The sequence below is a fragment of the Octopus bimaculoides genome, chromosome 15 (genome assembly GCF_001194135.2).
Source record: "Octopus bimaculoides isolate UCB-OBI-ISO-001 chromosome 15, ASM119413v2, whole genome shotgun sequence".
In the NCBI taxonomy this organism is placed as follows: Eukaryota; Metazoa; Mollusca; class Cephalopoda; order Octopoda; family Octopodidae; genus Octopus; species Octopus bimaculoides.
In genome coordinates, this window is record NC_068995.1 from 36,721,662 (window position 1) to 36,741,692 (window position 20,031).

The 20,031-nt window shown below is 34.6% G+C and overlaps 1 protein-coding gene across 5 annotated transcripts in view; it reads right to left on the bottom strand.

Annotated features, from left to right (window-relative positions):
* Window positions 1-5,605: 5,605 nt before the first annotated feature.
* The window catches only part of LOC106874829 (coiled-coil domain-containing protein 28A), a 59,053-nt gene continuing 44,627 nt past the window's right edge, over window positions 5,606-20,031 (bottom strand). For all 5 annotated transcript variants that reach the window (XM_014922713.2, XM_052973279.1, XM_014922714.2 and 2 more), the window contains 6 exons: window positions 18,877-19,048; window positions 15,965-16,093; window positions 14,413-14,512; window positions 11,165-11,225; window positions 9,597-9,619; window positions 5,606-8,110 (listed from right to left, as the gene is read on the bottom strand). In XM_014922713.2, coding sequence (XP_014778199.1) covers window positions 8,059-8,110; window positions 9,597-9,619; window positions 11,165-11,225; window positions 14,413-14,512; window positions 15,965-16,093; window positions 18,877-19,048 — 537 coding nt within the window. In that variant the 3' untranslated portion in view covers window positions 5,606-8,058. The remainder of the gene's footprint in view (window positions 8,111-9,596; window positions 9,620-11,164; window positions 11,226-14,412; window positions 14,513-15,964; window positions 16,094-18,876; window positions 19,049-20,031) is intronic.

Below are 20,031 nucleotides of genomic sequence, written 5' to 3' on the forward strand. Positions count from 1 at the left end.
TCACACAATTTTCCGTAAAATCAACACTTCTAGAAATAAGAGGGAAAAAAATATATCAAGGGAGGCAACTACGTATTTTTCAAGTATCTGCTGCTGCTGCTGTTGCTTTTATCACGCACAGATTTCAACCTAACGAACTTATTACACGTGACTGGATCACCCTATTCGTTCACGCTTAATTAACCAATGAGATTGTTGCTAACAAAAATGAACTTTACCATCCAATGGTATCTGCTTGCGGCTAGGCGGACTCTTAACCATTCAAAAGGTAATTATTTTTGTTATAAACTCCTACAACCTTATTGATGGGACAGGAAAAATAGTGAGCTGACAGAATCGTTAGCATGCTGGGCAAAATGCTTAGCGGCATTTCGTCTGTCTTTACGTCCTGAGCTCAGATTCTGTCGAGGTCGACTTTGCCTTTCATCTTTTCAAGGTCAGTGAAATAAGTACCATTTGAGCATTGGGAGTTGGTATAATCAACTTATACCTTCCCCTCAACTTACTGGCCTTGTGCCAAAATTTGAAGCCATTACTGATGAGACAGGAATTATGGGACTTTCAATCGATAAACTGGGATTCTATCAAATTGATTACCATTGAAGTCCACTCCTTAAATCATTAACATGTCCTAATAAATTAGGAATATCCACCACATGGTCCAGTCCTTGTTTTGGTCTGGTGGCTTGCGTTCCTTAATCGCCCTGAGAATTATGCTAGTGGAGAACAAGCTTCTGAGAGGACTTTCCATGCTAGACAAGCCAAAGGATAGAGGCCAGACAATGTGGACCGCCTCTTCACAGAGGTGAAAGGTGGGTTTGCATAGGGTCAACACTCTTAGAACAAGGCAAGGTTACAGAATCACCAATGACAGTTAAAAACCAAGAAGACCTTAGAGAAGGCTATGCAGCCCTGAGTGGAGAACAGTGGGAACAAAGGTTTTATGAGAAGAGATAATATAGGAATATAGAACTATTATCGAGGTTAGTTAGTGTGGTACTGGACAAGATTTCTTACCATCAGGGATATGCTGTGTGCATCTTTTACCTGTTTCAGTCATTAAACTGTGGCCATGCCAGGGCACCACTTTGAAGGATTTTAGTCAAATTAATTGACCCCAGTAATTATGTTTTTAAAAAACCTGGTGCTTATTCTATTGGTTTTTTTTGCTGAACTGCTAAGTTATGGAGACATAAATGCAACATCAGTTGTTAAGCGATGGCGGGACACACACACACACACACAAAAAAATCAACTACATCTGTCAAAGTCTTTTCATTGCCATTCATGTTCTGATCTCTATTCTAGGTCTGCTTCAGTGTGTGTATCTGTGTTTATTAACAAAATGACCCTCCCAAGATACAAGATATGTTTCAATGCATGAGTTTACATCAAGAGTCTTGCAAACCTAATACAAAAAAAAAAAAAAAAAAAATTATATTAAGCATCCCTTACATGCTTGTTTCAGTGAATAAATTAGATTAGAAAACTTATGAATGAATATTTCACTTATTTTTTTTCCATCATTGAAAGCAATGCTAGGACTAAAAACAGAAGAAAAAAAAAAAAAATTTGGTTTGGTTAACAAAATTAAATAACAGATTTTAGTACAAACTAAAAAAAAGAGTTCTTTCAAATACGTAATTATATTTTGAAATTTCAATGAAAGCCCAACAGAATACATGTTTTGAACCATCAGTAAGTGGTTCTTATAATAGATTAATTTATTACTTATAATAGATTAATTTGTAACTTATAATAGATTAATTTGTTCTCTTAATAAAGTACACACATGAAAAAAAAACCCGAATGAAGAACAAAAAAAAAAATTGAATAAAACTAAATTTCCTATAAACAGTTTCATATTACTTTGAGTTCTTAATGTTAAGTTTATAAAGTAATGAATTTAATATTAAATCGTAGCTTGATGAATTAATAGCTAATAAAACTTTGCAAGATCTATTCCCGAAGACTACAATTGATTGTTAGAAATATGGATTCCAAATTTTGGCACAAGGCCAGCAATTTCAGGTGAAGGGTCAAGTTGATTACATTGACCCCAGTGCTCAACTGGTGCTTATTTTATCAACCCCAAAAGGGATGACAGGCAAAGTTTGAACTCAGCAGAATTTGATCTCAGAACATGTATGAAATGCTGCTAAGCGTTTTGCTTGGCATGCTAATGATTCTGCCAGTTCACCACCTGAATTATTAGAAATATTTTAGATATTAAAATGAACAAAAAAAGCATCTAGCCCTAATCTATTTATATTAATCCAATATTTTATGGGGTTTTTAAAAAAATTCCCATGTCTCCAGTCTTTTTCACAAGTTAATCAGAAATTAATTTGAAATGTAAGTGAAATAAAAATGAATGTACTATAGATAGTGACATGACAAACAGAACACATTCCCCTCTCCATACTACTATTCAAAATAAGAATATATTGTACAAGAACTCTTTCAAAGAGATTAGATAAAATAGAATATTTCTTCATTATACACTAACAATAAATATGCCCTAAAATGAAGTTATAGTGTAGCAAATCATGTTGCTATAGTAAGAATGGAGAAAGTCATCTGTTCATAGACAGACACTATCTTGTATGAAGAATTTCATTTCATTTGAAATATTTTCAAGAAAAACTGTAATTTGATCAATTTGGAAGTTAAGAGATGCATAGAATCAATACAAAATAAATCTGAATAATCAGACGCAATGAATTAACGCAATAATGAAATGATGCTCATGAATAAGACTAATTAGGTACATAGCAGCTCCATTATATAATATTGCCATTCACTGATACTCATGTGACATAACTCACATCATTGATGTCTTTGTTTAGTTTACTGAGAGAACAAACTAACTTGATTGTTTATAATTTTTCCATTTATTTCTCATTTACATGTTTCAGTCATTCGACTGTGGCCATGCTGGGGTACCACCTTGAAGAATTTTTAGTCAAATGAATCGATCCCAGTACTTATTTTTCAAAGCCTGGTACTTTAGTCTACTAGGCTCTTTTGCCGAACTGCTAAGTTACGGAGACATAAACACACCAGCACTACTTGTCAAGCAGTGGTGGGAACAAACACGCACGCATATGCACACACACACATATATGATGGGCTTCCTTTAGTTTCCATCTACCAAATCCACTCACAAAGCTTTAAACAGCCCAAGGCTATAGTAGTACCACACAGTGGGACTGAACCCAAAACCATGTGGTTGGAAAGCAAACTCCCTACCTTACAACCACACCAACAATTTTAACTCTATGACATGTATCGCTTGTATGTGTGTGTGCATAACTTCTTGGATGCAGATAGCGGACATATCCACCCAAACTTTTATTATCATCAACTGCTTAAAGCAGTTTTACCCTACACAGCCACTCCTGCGCCTATATATATATATATATACATAAGAAATAATTAAAGAGAAATCTCATAAAGGTACTTAAAGATAACTTTGAATATCAAAGAAATGTGTAAAATTAATGAGACTAGAAGTGTTTGGGTTTTGTTATTCTGACAATAAAATACATTCAATAGGTTTGAGACATCTATTTTTTTCTTCTTGATATATACAATATTACATTTTCTACAACCTGGTTATATCATTTCTTTTTTTTTTTTTTCATTTTCCTTGTGCTTGTCAAACAATCAACATATGACATTGAATTTAAAACTACTTCTGCAATCTAGTCTTTTTCTGTTTTTTCCAGCTCATGTTGCTAAATTTTATAAGAGAATTTGATATGATAAAATTTTAGCAAATATGAGAAAAAAAACAAACCTAGTCAATGTGGTAAGCTTGAAAATAGGAACAGAGAGAGAGAGAAAAAACAAACGGAAGAAATATTAAATACTGCTTTGGAAAATAAAAACAACAGTAATTTATTGCTCTGTTTTGTTTTCTATTGAATGATTGCTTTCATGGAACCTTGTCATAGACAACTGTAATTTCAAGAGAACCTTAACCAAATTATTAATGTCATATGCAAAATGAAAACAATATATTTATTACTGTGACATTATTTGTGTGTGCATGCATACATAGGTGTATATGTGTGTGTATGTACATATATATATATATATATATACCATCATCATCCAGTGTTTTAAATCTGGGTTTTGTTCCGGTTAATAGGGGTGGCCAGATCTACCTCAATGCCATACCAACCGCCTTCACCATCTCACCCGGTTTTGGGCTTCCTCAAATATATATATATATATATATGTGTATATATATATATATATGTATATATATATATATATATATATAATATATTAGTGAGGGATTATCTATTCAGGCAAAATAATTCATAAACTTTGTTATTACACCAAGCTAACAATATTGCTTAGATTAGTAAAGAACTCCACATATTCTTGTGACAGGGTCTGAGTATATTCATTTTAAACACCTAGAGGTTGCACAGAAGAAAAAAAAACATGAATGGAAAGGAAATTCCAAATGGTTTTAGTTCTGGAGAAGGAATGTTTGGGTAAAATGTTTATTGTGGTGGGGATGAGATAGTAGAGATGATGATGATGAGATTCGTAAAATCAGTTGTATACTCAATATTAAAGTATACCAATGTACATGGTTGTGTTCCAATATTCCAGTTTTATTGATTTTTACATAGAGTGGTATACAAGACAAGGCATAAATAATGGTCATTGCAAATTTCTTTATTGTAGTTTTACTACAACAGAGAAATTTGTAATGACCATTATTTATGCCTTATTTTATATACATATACATACATACATAATATATATATATATATATATATATATAACTATATGTAACTACACACATGCTGTTGGCAATTTCTTTTCTTAATTTTGGACTTTTCCCTTTCTCCTTTCCGATGAGGAGCTATGCTTGAAACTTCAAACTCTCTCTTTTCACCAAGCATCAAACTAATACATTCCTTGTGCACGTCCTCTTGTTGTCCGTTAATTTTATCCATTTATTTGAGTTGACTATATATATATATGTATATATCTTGAAGCAGGTAATGCTATAAATAAAAGTGTACAAATATTGGGTTAAAAACCCCTTGGATAGGAAAAGTCAAAGGCTACCCATGAGAAATGAATCCACATCTCTTGTAAACATAGGCAACCTTTAAATATTTCACATTCTTTCAATTCTGACAACAAAATATGTGTGTGTGTGTATATATATATATATATATATATATAAAGACAAGGTATAAATACTGCTCATTACAAAGTTTTCTTTTTCTCTTTTATACCATTATTTATACTTTGCCTTGTATACCACTGTGTAAAAAAACAGTATACCTGGAGCAAAACCACAGATTTACAATATAGAATGGTAATGAGCTATAGCCTCAGAACCAGCCACAAGAATACGTGGAGTTCTTTACTAATCTAAAGAATATTGTTAGTTTGGTGTACTAACAGAGAACTTATAAAATAAATACTTTATAAGCTCTCTGTCCAAACTGATAATCCTTCACTAATAACTGTTATATATACACACACACACATGTATGCATGCATATATGTATGGGTAATTTGTATGTTTTAGTTACTACCACCACTAAGAATGAGAGAACTCAATATATTTGTAGAATAAACATTTATTAATGGAATTGGAATGTTCAATACCCTGTGAGTTTGAGCATATGTCTGCAGATATGTATGTGGGTATATATTTGTGTGTGTGTGCATGTATGTGAAAGATATATTTAGGCCAATGATGGCATCTGGATGCCAGCAAAATACTTTTTGAAGTATCTCACTAGTTTGTTGTTCCACACTAATATTCAAACCAGAATATGGTGAACCATCTGGGATGGTGAAACTAAAATAAATATTTGCACTATTGAAGATGGTAAAAATTCACGCACACACATACACACTAATGCGTGTTCACACACAAATTATTGCATGCCACCAATCAACATGGAACTCTCCGGTTTCTTTTTCAATTTTCTGTTTTCTTTCTGCCTAGAAAGCCTTGATTGATGAAAAATATTTAAAATGAAACTATAACTATATTGACAACAAACAACTCCAACCTTCTCATTTAACTAAATCAATGAAATCATCAGAAACAATGCAAGGGTGACAACAACAACATAAATAATGGTTAATCCTTTAATTTTCAAATTGCCCTAAATTTGTAATCTGGCCACAGTAAAATCTGCTGTTTCTTCAAACTGACTGAAGTCAAGCCAACTGATTGACATGAATTTACCTTTCTTACCAAACACCATTCAACTCTTCACCCAGCAAATCACACAAGAAAGTTGTGTTTTTTTTTTATCAAGTCATAATTTCATAATGTTTATCGGAATCACCATAAATGTATTGAACACTATTTACAAATTGTTGGCATCATAAGGATTTTATAATCTTTCAAGAAAATGTGAAACAATTCTTTTTTGGAATAGTGGATCTTAACCTTCAATGCATTGTAGGTGCATCATGTCACTGTATGAGTTATCTCCCCTGTAGCTCCAGGGTAGTGGCAGGGAAAACAGTTCTAGAGAAAATGCAGTGTGCTAATAAAGCTATAAATAATAACATGTAAATCATTTACAGCTTTATATGTGCTTCGAGATCCACTATTCCAAAACAGAAATTGCTTCACGTTGTTTTGGAAGTTTATAAAATTCCTATGGCATAAACAACATACAGTTCTTGCTGGTAAGAATATAGTTTCTAAAATGGATAGAGAAATTCAAAAGATTGCTTTGGTACAATGTTAGAACATCCTGTCATATCTGTTGGCAATGCAGGTTCAAATCCAACATGCAGCCTTTAACTTTTTTTTTTTTTCAAAAAGGTTTTTCAACCTAATATTTACATGCTATATTATTCATAGCTTCATGTGTGCTTTGAGATCCACTTTTCCAAAACAGAATTGCTATGACAAATGTTTATAGGATTTCACCATTAAACATATTGAACATTATTATTACAAATGTTAAATCTTCAAAAGTGTTCGGGTGACAGTTCCTAATTGATAATCATTCACCAAAATTAACTTTTCTGGGAAGGAAGAACTTCACTGAAAAATACATTATTCCAGGCCATTCTTTTGTAAAAAACTAAATACATAAAACCAAAAAAGCGAAAAAAAAACCAAAAAAAAAAACCAAGACTTGCATTTTGATAAAAGTTAAATAGATATTTTGTTCTTTTTTACCTTAATACATATATTTATTTATAACAAGAACAAAAATAATAGTTTCTAAGTTCATTAAAATGTACATTTTATTATTAAATTGATAAAAAATTAATTTTATAATTTAAAAAAATATAATGGGGGAAAAGAGAGAAGAGAAGTGTGGGGGGAATAGGAATGAGAGAGAAAGAAAGGAAATATAGGAAGGAAGGGATAGTGAGGAGGAGAGGAAGAGAGAGGCAGGGATTGAAATTAAAAGAAAAGATAAGATAGAGGAAGAGGATAAGAACAAATGTAACAAAACAGAAATGGTAAGGTAACCAATTCAAAAGTGAATAATAAATAGTTGTTAAAGAACCATTAATAGTGAATTTTTTACACACCCACACCCACACACAAACGACCTAACTGACAGCAATAAATAATTCAGCATTTTGAATAAAGAAAAAAACAGAAACCAACCAAACTGTCTGGTCACATACAGTTTCACATCAATGGGAATGTTATGTCTTGGTAAATGTTGCTGATGATGACAACAGAAAATATAAATACAAAAAAAAAATCTCGAAAAAAAATCCATCTTTTTTTTTAAAGGAATAATTCATTTAGATTGTTATTTGGTGCTTTAGCTTTTAATTTTTTTATGCATTGTTTTTAAATACTTGTTTAGTTTATTATTATTATTATTATTTTCCTTTAAATAATGAAGGTTTCATTTTTGCTTGTTCTTCCAGATAAGTTAGTTTTTAGCGAAAATTACACAGAGTCCCTATCGTTTAGAGGAAAGGGGCTGTCACTGGTAATTTGACTGGTCCCCAGTTGTTAGTGGGGGAGAATTACTGGTAGGTAAGCTGGTTGTACTGTCTCTTTTTTTGTTTTTGTTTTTAGGGGCTACTGGCATTGTTAAGCGGAACATCTTTCTGCTGTAAAGTTTGTCTAAATTGTTAATTAAGGATGAAATAAAAGAGGATTGCAACTGATGACTAATATGTCAAAAATAAACAAACAGAACAAAAAAGAAGACAACAGGATAATATATTGATTTTCAAAAACTCAATCCACTTTACTGTAAATAAGTACCATGTGGAGGTACAAAATACAGTTGGTGGTAAATCACAAATTAATTGTGATTTATGTTTTTATAGAAGACAAAAAAATGAATGGTGCTTTTTGTATGATAATGATGCTCTCTTATGGCTCTCATACACTATCAAGACAAGAAAACACAACCACACAGGCGCACACATGTAAACACACACACACACACGAGAGGTTTCTTTTAGTTTCTGTTTATCAAACCCACTCACAAAGCTTTGGTCAATCTGGGGCTAGTATAAGACACTTCTTGAAGGTGCCATGCAGCGGGATAGAACCTGAAACTACAGGGTTAAGAAGCAAACTTCTTAACCACATGGTAATAATAAGAATAAAATCTATTTATACCAACATGGTACCAGAAGAAGAGGAAAATACAGACCTACTTGGCTGGGAGCAAAGTAGAGAGAAAGAAGAGATCACAATAAGGTGGAAACTGGAGCAAAACCACAGAAATACAAAGTTGGCTGAGAATACATGGAGACCTTTTGTGTGACGTGTTTGTTCCACTCCACCACTGCTTGACAACCAGTGTTGCTTTGTTTACATTTCTGTAACTTAGCATTCCCCACTTACCTAAGATGTTAGGGTAGTGGTAAACCAGCCAAGAATTTAGTGTTGGTATTTGCATCCTGTTAAAGGCACTTATAAAAGTGCAACTGAGGTGGTTGGCCATGGAAGACACTCACTTATCTAGAGCGCTTTATAAGGACATTTTAAACAAAGACCAACTTGAAAACTAGCAAAAATAGCTAGAAGACATGGGAATTGGTAGCACCAAATAGAATCCAGTGGAGAACCTCTTCATGCCAAGCCATCTCTGACTTAGAGGCAGCTAGGATCAACATGCTGATGGAAGAAAGAGCCCAACATAGCGCTGGGTCCAATCTCCACCTAAATGATGGAAACTGAAACTGCAACTGGATCTGCAAATCCTAGATAGGCCTGAAATCCTACATGAGACACCATGATAAAACATTGAACAAAGAATACTAAGCAGCTGTGTCCTTCTGAATCCTCATTCATCAAAGAGACAATAGAGGCCAATAATATAATCTGTCCAAAGTTAAGACACTTTAGTCTCACTGGCTTAAACCACCAAAACTGAAAAAAAGTAATGGCTGGAGTATAAAAATGACTAGTGATATGATGGGTAGCAATGTTGAGCTCAAGCAACCTGTAGGAAGATGATCTTCCTCGTCTGACTAAAACATAAGCATATATGCTGAAAGAGATTATCAAGCAAGATGTTATACATCACTAAACAATGGTCAAGTGTTTCGACAAAGTATTTTTTTTATCAATGTGCAACATTGAAAAAGGATACATGGATGTACTGAGACTTTGTAACTGAAAGCAAAAAAAAAAAAGAGAGAAATAAGTAACATTTAATTTAATCAAAATATAAAAGAGATACGCCATATGTAAACAAACAAGTTTGTTTTTCGAAGCACTGAAATGTATGGTAGAACAAGTAGAAAGATAAATTTTATTCAATGCATAGATACTGAACAGTATAGATGTAAAGGATAAAATCCTTTTTTTCTTTTTAAAAATAGAAAAATTTGTTGGCAGCCAGGCTTCACGGAGGTAAAGTGGATGAGTTCCTTTCGAGCATTGGGCCTCAAAGAGACAATGACTGACACTTTTAACATTATGTCGAGCTTGAGAAGAAGGCCCATCAAGCCAAGCAAAGTCGCAGTCATGACAGATACTGGTGTCACACAAATGGTACCCGTGCCAGTGGCAAGTAAAAGCATCCATTACACTCTTAGAGAGATTGGCATCAGGAAGGGCATCCAGCCGTAGAAAACCATGCCAAATCAGACTGGAATCTGGTGCAGCCTTCCAGCTTACCAGCCCTGGTCAAACCGTCCAGCCCATGCCAGCATGGACAACGGATGTTAAATGATGATATACAGTAGTTTATAGATCCAATAGAGGTAGGATCAACACAAAAAGTACCCCATCCAGTGAGAGATAAATATCAATTTAATAAACAACCTAAAGAACTACTAATAGTTTCATGCTTTTATGATACTTGAACAAGCATATTTACAAAATACGCCATGTATCTCTTAGCAATCTTTCATGTTCTGTTTATGCTACACACACACACATTGATGAGATACAACCTCAATAATTTATTATATAGATTCAAAAGATTCTATGCAATAAGTTGGAATCAGCTCCAGTAGAAACACAAATTTATGCATAGTCAACATTTCCCAAACAAAATCACATTTATGGAGGTAAACCAAATACAACATCAATTTCTCTTAGGTACTGGTGGATGTGTGCATCTCATCATCACAGATTTTGTTCTGAGATCTTAGGTGAGAAATTTAACTTGTTGCTATTATGTCAAACTGTCGTATATCCAAATTTAATCAAATGTGTTTTTTTCGATATTTAATTCTGTTTGCAACAGCTGGTTCTTTTGGTCAAACTATCGTATCTTCAGCTGCTTCAGATGCCAAGATATGAAAATTGTCAGTGTTGTACAACAGTTAAGCATTTTTCAAAAGTGTAGTAAGTCACACATACAACAGTTTTGCAAAAATATATCTTAGTGAAAATATCAAATATGCATGGAGTTACGATTTTATGCATCCAACAAAGTATTATTGTTAAGCTGAAACTGTTGCTAATGTAAAAAGAAATGAAATGGTGAAGCTATTTTTTCGTTTTCTGAAAAAGCAGCGTTTTGGACTTACAACTCATGCATAATAACAACGAACTGTATTCCTTGGAAACTAGTGGGTCACATATGTTACATTAACATTGCTAGAAATACCTTGCTGAAAGCAGCCCCAATGATTTTAAATACCTGAAGATAAAGAAGGTTATGAGAGCCTACAAAATAGAATGCTATAGGAAAAAAATCTTTAATACCTGATCGATCAGTTTTCCAAGATTGTCATTTGCAGTTTTACGAGCCATATCTGTGTCTAGTCTGTTGAAAATAGAATAAAAATTCTTCAGAAGTAGAAAAATACCTGAAAACTGATGACAAAACAATTTATAAACCGTTTATTCACTTATCTTCTCTGCCCACTATTTCTAAAAAGGTTGTGGGGTAGAATCCTCAGGTACTTTCTCCACAGGGCCCAATCAGAAGCAACTATCATTTAATGTTAATTCATGTTCTAAACACCAGCTTAACAATGACAATTTTACTAAATTCTTCATTATTTTCAAAATCAATTGAAACAAATGATGTGTATTTCAACAGAAATATGGTACCAAAAGAAACAAACATACTGTTTCAGGAGGTCACATAGTTAAAAGGTCATGTTTAATGCTACTGTCATCAGATCTCGAGTGTGACCAGCTGACACTATGGATATTATCCAACCATCTCATTCTTGGTCTACCCTTAGGTCTCCTGTTGGTTGGCTTGTCTTGAAGAATCTGTCTAGTGATTCTTTCCTGTGACATCTCAATGCACAGTAATGGCTTCACTTAGAGAAACTCCCTGATCTTTGAGCAACATACCCTGTGGAATAACATTATTTCGGAGTCCCTTCAAAGGAACCCCCTTTTGGCTACTTGTGTCTGCAAGCATACTCCTCTAGTTATTATCCAACATCCATGACCAAAGTTGAGGATAGGTATGAAAACTGAACTGAAGCTAGCAAGTTAGGCCTTTTTATCAACCTCTCTTCTTGGGATCAAATACTGGAACTGGTGCATTACTGTACCAGCACCTGCAGCTCTAGTATCCAGTTCAGCCTCCTACCTCCTACCACTCATGAATACAACCCTGAGATACTTAACTTTTCCACTTGAAATAATTTTCATACAGTGTCGGTTCAGTGCTTATTTGTGTAGACCCTAGAGATAAGAAATGAGTTGCTTGAATAGATTCATACAGACATAAACTGTCCATAAATTAAATGTTTATAAAGCACTTTAGCTTTTCATAGAACTAAATCCTTTCAGGTTTCTGGGGAGGTTTTTTGCAGTCACCATTGTAGATGTTTTCTTTCTTTGTAGTTCCTTATGCTACAGTTACCTCAACCATTGTTTGGCGCAAGATCATATAAAAAGAACCCATGTCATCATGTAAAAATACCCACATCAATAAGCCTGTTTAGAGAAGCTGTGTGAATGGATAATCCAACGATAGAGGATTATAATGTTGAAGGTAAGCAGGCATGTGTGAAAGACAGAAAAGGAGAACTTATTTGATCTTTTGAAAATCTAAAACCTTTGAAAAGTGTCCCATTTCCTTATAATTGAAACAAAGAGTATTATGGAATGGACATTGGGTGTAATAATGTTGCAGAGATTTCTCACATTAAAAACCGTTGACTTTGATGGTGAGATTGCAATGACATAAGAGAGGAGCTCTTATAGCAGTCTGATTCATTTCACAAGTTAAATAATTCTTCTCATTTTGCCAGAGGCTAGTGCACTATTTTCAACTGAAAGTGCACAATCCTAAGTTTGAGAATCTTTCACAGTCATTTCTAAAACACAGGCCTGATTTATAATTGAATTAAAGCTTGAGTTTTATTTCCAGTAGTCTGGCTTGTATTCAAGCAGAAGATTTCAATTATGAAAGAATCCAAAATATAAACATCTTCATATGTGTCCACCATGATGCTTTTGAAGTAATAATCAAATCTGAGTTACTGAAGAGCTCTTAACTATTCATCAACAGACTCTATAGTCAGTGATTTGTGAGGGGTGAGTTTCTATTATGCTATGACTTCACAATGTGCCTAAATGAAAATGTTTTTTAAAGCAGTCAAGGCATCATTGTAGATAGGTGAACAAACAAACAGTTTCTTAATTTTCTGACAAAATGAAGTTAGCTAGGGCCTAACATAGCATGAGTTTCAGCTGCCCTGTGCAGTAACCACATTGGCCACATCCCAGTATTACCTCAACCCTTTTGTTAACATATTTCTTTTGAAATACATGGTTTTTGTTTCAGTTAGTTTTGAAAATAATAACAAATTTATTAAAATAACTTTGTCCTTATAAAGCTGGTGTTTAAGAACGTAAATTAGTATGAAATTCTATCATTTTAAAACAGGAAATTTGTGTCATGGAACCAGAGGTAGTTTCAGGCAGGTTGGTATCAAGAAGTTTAAGGCATGGGCACACTGGGCAGTTGCCTGGGGGCCTTATGAGTCTATGGAGCTAATGCTAATCACCCTCAATATTTAACCGGTACTTATATTGAACTAGATATACAGCAATGTTAAGCCCTGGTTGGATTTGAATTTGAAATAAAAGGCAAAAAATCTTGTACAACAGAGCATTTAATCTGCTGCTCTACTCTTTGTACTATCTATGAGGGTGAGTCAAAAAGTAATGTCATTTTGTTTAGGACAGGTATAATTACCAACACAGGAACATGTATCATACATCAAAATGAAGCTGGTCCTCTGTGGATCATATCCCTACTTCTCAACATAGTCACCGTTTCTCTCAATAGCAATGTTCCACCTTCGAATGAGAGCATGTATCCCTGCCCTGACTGTTCTTTGAGCCACTTCTTCACTACAGTTTTCACTTCCTCATCACTGGAATAATGTTTGCCTCTCAAACCCACTTTCATGGGGGTGAAGAGATGATAGTCCAGTGACAAGGAAGTGAAAACTGTAGTGAAGAAGTGGCTCAAAGAACAGTCCACAGAATTTTACGGGGTAGGGATACATGCTCTCATTCGAAGGTGGAACATTGCTATTGTGAGAAACGGTGACTATGTTGAGAAGTAGGGATGTGATTCACAGAGGACCAGCTTCATTTTGATGTATGATACATGTTCCTGTGTTGGTAATTATACCCGTCCTAAACAAAATGGCATTACTTTTTGACTCACCCACGTATAAGAATAAGGATAACAATATTCTTTCTAATTTTAGCACAAGTTTAGGATAGGCAAGTTGAATGCATCAGTCACAGTGCTCAACTTGTACTTAGCTTATTGACCCTGAAAGGATGAAAGGCAAAGTTGACTTTGGCAGATTTTGAACTCAGAATACAAAAATAGGCTGAATGCCACAAAGCATTTTGCCTGATGTGATAACAATTCAGCCAGCCCAGCACCCTAATAATAAGGATAGTAATATTAACTACAAAGAAAGTTTGTGTAAACAAAGTTATAACAAACTGTTTTGAATTACCTGTGTAAATCTTGCTGAAGATCAAGGTCAAAATGAAGGCGAGCTAGTCTTTCTTGTTGCTCCCGAATTTGATCCATTTTCTCACAGGAGGAATCAACACCTAGGAAACATAAATACTACGTTACAGATAAAGCTGGTAAAGAAAGAACTAAAAAAATATCATTATAAAAGTGAAAGTAAAAATACAAGAATTTGTGCCTCAATCTTGAAAAAAAATTTTCTGTTTATCAAAAGTGACGGTCCACAGATGATTGAATTAATAAGGACAATCGGCCAAGAATCCATTGTTCATATCCTGTTTACAGCATCAATCTGTGTCTATGTTCATGGCATGTAGAACCAAACAACCAAGTTTACCTAAATTTAAGTAGGCTTTAAGTATATTACTAACTCACACCTATTGACTTCAGGAAAGGGTTGGTTTCAGGGCTCTATACTTTAGGGCTGAGAGATTTGGTATCAGTAATGGAGTCATGTGCAGGAGCAGCTGTGTGGGTAAGAAGGCTGCTTCCCAACAGGTTCAGTCCCAAAGCATGGCACTTTGAGCAAGTGTCATCTACAATATCACTGGGTCGACCAAAGTCTTGTCAGTGAATCTGGTACACAAAAACTGAAAGAAGCCAGTTGTATGTGTGTGTTTATGCCTCCCTTGTCTTGACATCATATGATAATTGTAAATGAGTATCCTTGTCATACAAGCAGTGTTATTTATTTCCACTATTCTGAGAAAACTTTTGGTAGGGAAAATATATTTAGCACATGTAAGATGACAATAAGGACTTCTGTCATTGCTACACAACTACACACTATGTAAGGAGAGGTAGTGGTTAATTAAATCAATAAACACATAATAGGTATTTATTTTACCAACTGCAGAAGACTGAAAAGCAAAGTCTAGCTTGACAGTAATTGATCCTAAAATATTAACTCTTAAAGTCCTATACTGCAATTAAAGTTTAATCTCATTTTTAGAATGTTAAAAGACTTCCTGTTTGTACCTGTATGTCTATTTTTTGTGTTTCATTGAATGAATTTCTTTGGATTATTTCTTCTTTCAATTTTTTCTAGTACATTGATAGTTAATACTTCAAGTAATGAATTGAAATTTGTTGATATTATTTATTAATTGATTTATCCTTTACTTGTTTCAGTCATTGGAATGTAGCCATGCTGGGGCACTGCTTTAAAGGGTTTAGTCAAACATATCAACCCCAGTACTGAATTTTGCTGTGAGTCACAAAAGATGACTCTGCCAAGATTTATCTTTCCTACAGCACCTAGACATCACAAATTCATTTTTGCTATGAAATGTAAGCACCACACATCCACCTTTCATAGAGTAGCTAAACACCACAACATCATCCTTGCAATGGCATCTAAACACCAAGCATTTAGTCTGGTGCTCTGTCAGTTCTACTATCATTGCTTTTAGTATTTTCATAACAAGCATCTAATGAATTACACGGGATAATGAAGTTTCTTTTTTTTTTTGGACAATAAAGCTTGGAATAATATAGGAAGAAATGGGTTAATAAAAGAGACAAAACTATACCGAAAGCTTGGAGTTTCCCAGAATGAAAATCATCAAGTAGCTGTAGTAAACCTTGTTCCATCATCCGGACATCAGCCACATCAGTTAGAAATGAATGTTCTTTGCATGGTCGGTTGACAGAGATTTTGGCTGGAATAAAACCAAGAAAACAAAAACAAAAAGAAGAAAATCAAACACTTCATTTGGTAAAGGTCAATGAAAGAAGTAAAAGAAGAGTATAAGTTAGTTAAATCAATCTCATATATTACTGGTGCTTATTTTATTGATCTCAGCAGCAGGAGCTGAACTTTGAAGAGAAGTCAAATTAACTGCTGTGAAATATATTACTCTACTGACTTGTTTATCAACAACATAATCATTTCTTATAATAACACAAAGTAAATGAGGAAGGTAGTTGAATGAATTGCTTCTCTATCGTATTACTGATCTAGACTAGGCATGGGCCACCTTGTTCGAGAAGCAGGCCACATGATACATGGCCCACCTTGTTCGAGAAGCAGGCCACATGATACATGGCCCACCATCAGATGAGCTGCACTAGGTAATTTTTCGTTAGGTATTCTATTAAAAAAATCCTGACAGCTGCAGGATGCCCATGACTGATCTAGACAGATGAAAGATGAAGTTCACTCTGGCAAGTTTTCAGTTTGGAAATGAAAAAGATACTAAATTCTGTTACATATGTAGTCTAAATTCTTCTGTCGTAGTTGTATACACTATGCTTCAAATCTAGTATTTTGACAAGCCATGAACATTTACTTCTTTCCCTATGCAACACATAATCCACTCTAAGGGAGGTAATACGTTCAACATGGATAAACATACTATGCTCACAGGAGGAATTGAGCTGTAAACTAACAAAATACATACCAGTCTTAGTATAATGGTAGTTTTTACAATGATAAGTTGTATCTGTTCTCAGTACCTATTTAGAAAAAGGAGGTCTAGGCCATTTAGGAGTTTAATGCATTGGCCTTAAACACAAGTGTTGGCAACATGATACAAACAGTTGACTTATTGGTAGATTGTCTACTACTGTAGCAACTTCTCTATCCACATTATGCATTTAATGGGCTTATGCCATCATTATTTTTATGCCCATGCTTGCATAGAATAGAGGTAACATACTGAAGTAGTTTTTGATGGCTTAGATGCCCTACTTGTCAGCAACTCTAATCTATCTTTCAAATATGGTATATTTCATTTCACTGGTTTTCACACATCAAAACATTCAGGTTATAAGACATATTGAGATGTAAACATGACACCCTTGTCACCAAAACAAGGGTCGTGCAAAGGCATAGAAATAAATATTTACACACAGACACACATACATGTGCACACACACACATGTATGTAACACATATACACAAACTCATGTACACACAGACACATACATACACATGTACGTACACACAAATCTACATACACATATGCACATATATATATATATATATATATATATATATATATATATACACACACAAACACACATAACACATGTGCATACACACACAATGAGCTTCTGTACAGTTTCAGTCAACCAATTTCACTCATATGGTTGGTCAGCTTACCCAAGGTGCACTGAAAAAGGATGGAACCTGGAACCATGTGGCTACAAAGTGAACTTTGATACTACACAACCATGTTTAAGTCTTTTAAAGAAAGTATATAGAAAATTAGATGAAAATTCTGGAGTGTGCTTGCCAGGCAAGTGATACAATCTGAGACCATGTGTTGAAACTAAAACAATTACAGTGTGGAAGACACAAGTTTGCTATTCAAAAACACACAAAAACTGTTATCTTCACATATACATTTATTATTTAGTATCATTGGAACTGCATCAGCGACATAGTTGCAGTTGGTGGGACGAAAAATTTGACATCTTCATCATTGCCAATTTAACACCCACTTTTCATGCCTACATTGGATTGGACAGAGTTTATTGAGGCAACTTTTCTACAATCAGATGCCCTTCCTGTTGCCAACCCTCACCTGTTTCCAAGCAAGATAATATTTCATGTTCAGACATGTTTACGCAGAATATTGGAAATGAATGACATTCATTTACAACATTATATAATGTCAAGACAAGAACAAACATATGCACACTCACTCACTCATACACACACACACAATATGTTTCTTTCAGTTTTCATGTACTAAATCCACCTACAAGGTTTTGGTTGACCTGGGTCTATAGTACAAGACACTTGCCCACCAAATAATAAGTGTTTAAGTGAAGTTAACAGTCTTTTTGCATTTTTGAAAGCTAATATGTATCTTGGAAGCTGAAATTGGGTTGGATAAAAAGAGTTGTATTTATTCTTTTCCTCTGTCACCAAATCTAACACTCCTACCTAGGCCTTGAGTGTCTAAGCAAAACCTACTCTGTTGCAAGTTTTGGAATCATGGTCTGAGAGTAACTCAATATCTTGTTGCTTCTAAGCTGGGGAGCTGCGTTAGATTGGAACCTGGTGCAGCTCCCTGGCTTACCAGTCTTCAGTCAATCTGTCCAACCCATTCCAGCATGGAAAGCGGACGTTAAATGAAGATGGTGATGTTGCTTCTTAAGACAGCAACACACGAATATATTTCATTTCACTGGATTTCATACCTTAACGCATTTGGGTTACAAGACATTTGCTTACATGAGATGTAAGCATGACATCCCAAACAAGTGTCATGCAAAGACATATGATGATAAATATTTACACATACACATGTACATATACACATGCACACAAACTCATGTACACACATATACACACACATTCTGCAGCTAAGAGCCCCTATGAAAACCATGACTTCTACCATTCTCCCACTTATATCTTCTGTTAGCTTTATTTGATCTCTAAATTCAGAAGAACAATCAAAGAGAAAAATCAGATGGCATAAAAGCTCCATACCTTTTGTTGTTTGTCGTTTCCCTTCAATTGGTTCCATATCTGTGAGCATGTCTTTCTTCCATTTGACCTGACTGCTGGCTGTGGCGCCGCAGTTGTTGTTTGCTTGAGGGGTTATATCTTCTATCTCTTCAGAGGTGGTCACCTGACCATCTGATTCCATCTTTGGGATCTCCTTGAAAATGAAAAAAAAAAAAAATAATGTTTTATGTAAGTGCAGTGACAATTGTCATTTAAGTGTCAATTTCTTAAATTTGTATCAAAAAGGACAAAAAGAAAATGAATAAGTAAACAAGGAAACCAGGCACAGACATGGCTCTGAGGTAAGAAGTTTGCTTTCCAACCACATAGTTCCGGGTTCAGTCCCACTGCATGGCACTTGGGTAAGTGTCTTCTAGCCTTGAATCAACTAAATAGATAGAAACTGAAAGAAGCCTGTCATACATGTGTGTGTGTGTGTTTGTTTGGTGTATTTATGTTCCCGTAACTTAGTGGTTCAGCAAAAGTCACCAATAAATAAGTACCAGGCTTCACATTTTCTTTCTTGGGAGGATGTTGCATGTAGAATAACTAAAACAAATTCATAGCATTTAACACTAATATTTATTGCCAAACAAAATATAGTTGGTGTTGGCTATTTATAATGAAAAATATTAATAATTGCTGACTGGGAAGAGAGAAAAACTGCACCATATCCATAAAATCTACTTACAATGTTCAGAATCGGCCTGTCTGTGCTAAAGTCCAAAGCTGTCAGCTCGAGTGCCAGAGGTCATCTGCCTAGCAAGAGGTGAGGCATGTGAATCAGTTGGCCACTCTCAACATTCTGCCTGGTGAATTAGGCACCAATGGGTTTATATAGGGTGACAAAAAGGTAAATTCTAGAACATCTGAGCAAGCCATATAACACTACAGCTTCATGCTGATGAGTTGGTCTATAGATCAATCATGTGAAACAGTGGTGGCTCAGTCACGGTGCCAAACCAAATACTTAGTGGTTAGAGTCTGAATTCCTGCTACATATCCCCAAGGCTTTGTTTGGCATGGAGCTATAGTAGAAGATACTTGCCTATAGTGACATGTATGGGATTGAACCTGGAGAGCAAACTTCATACCACACACATACTCCCCACTATATATATATATATATATATATAT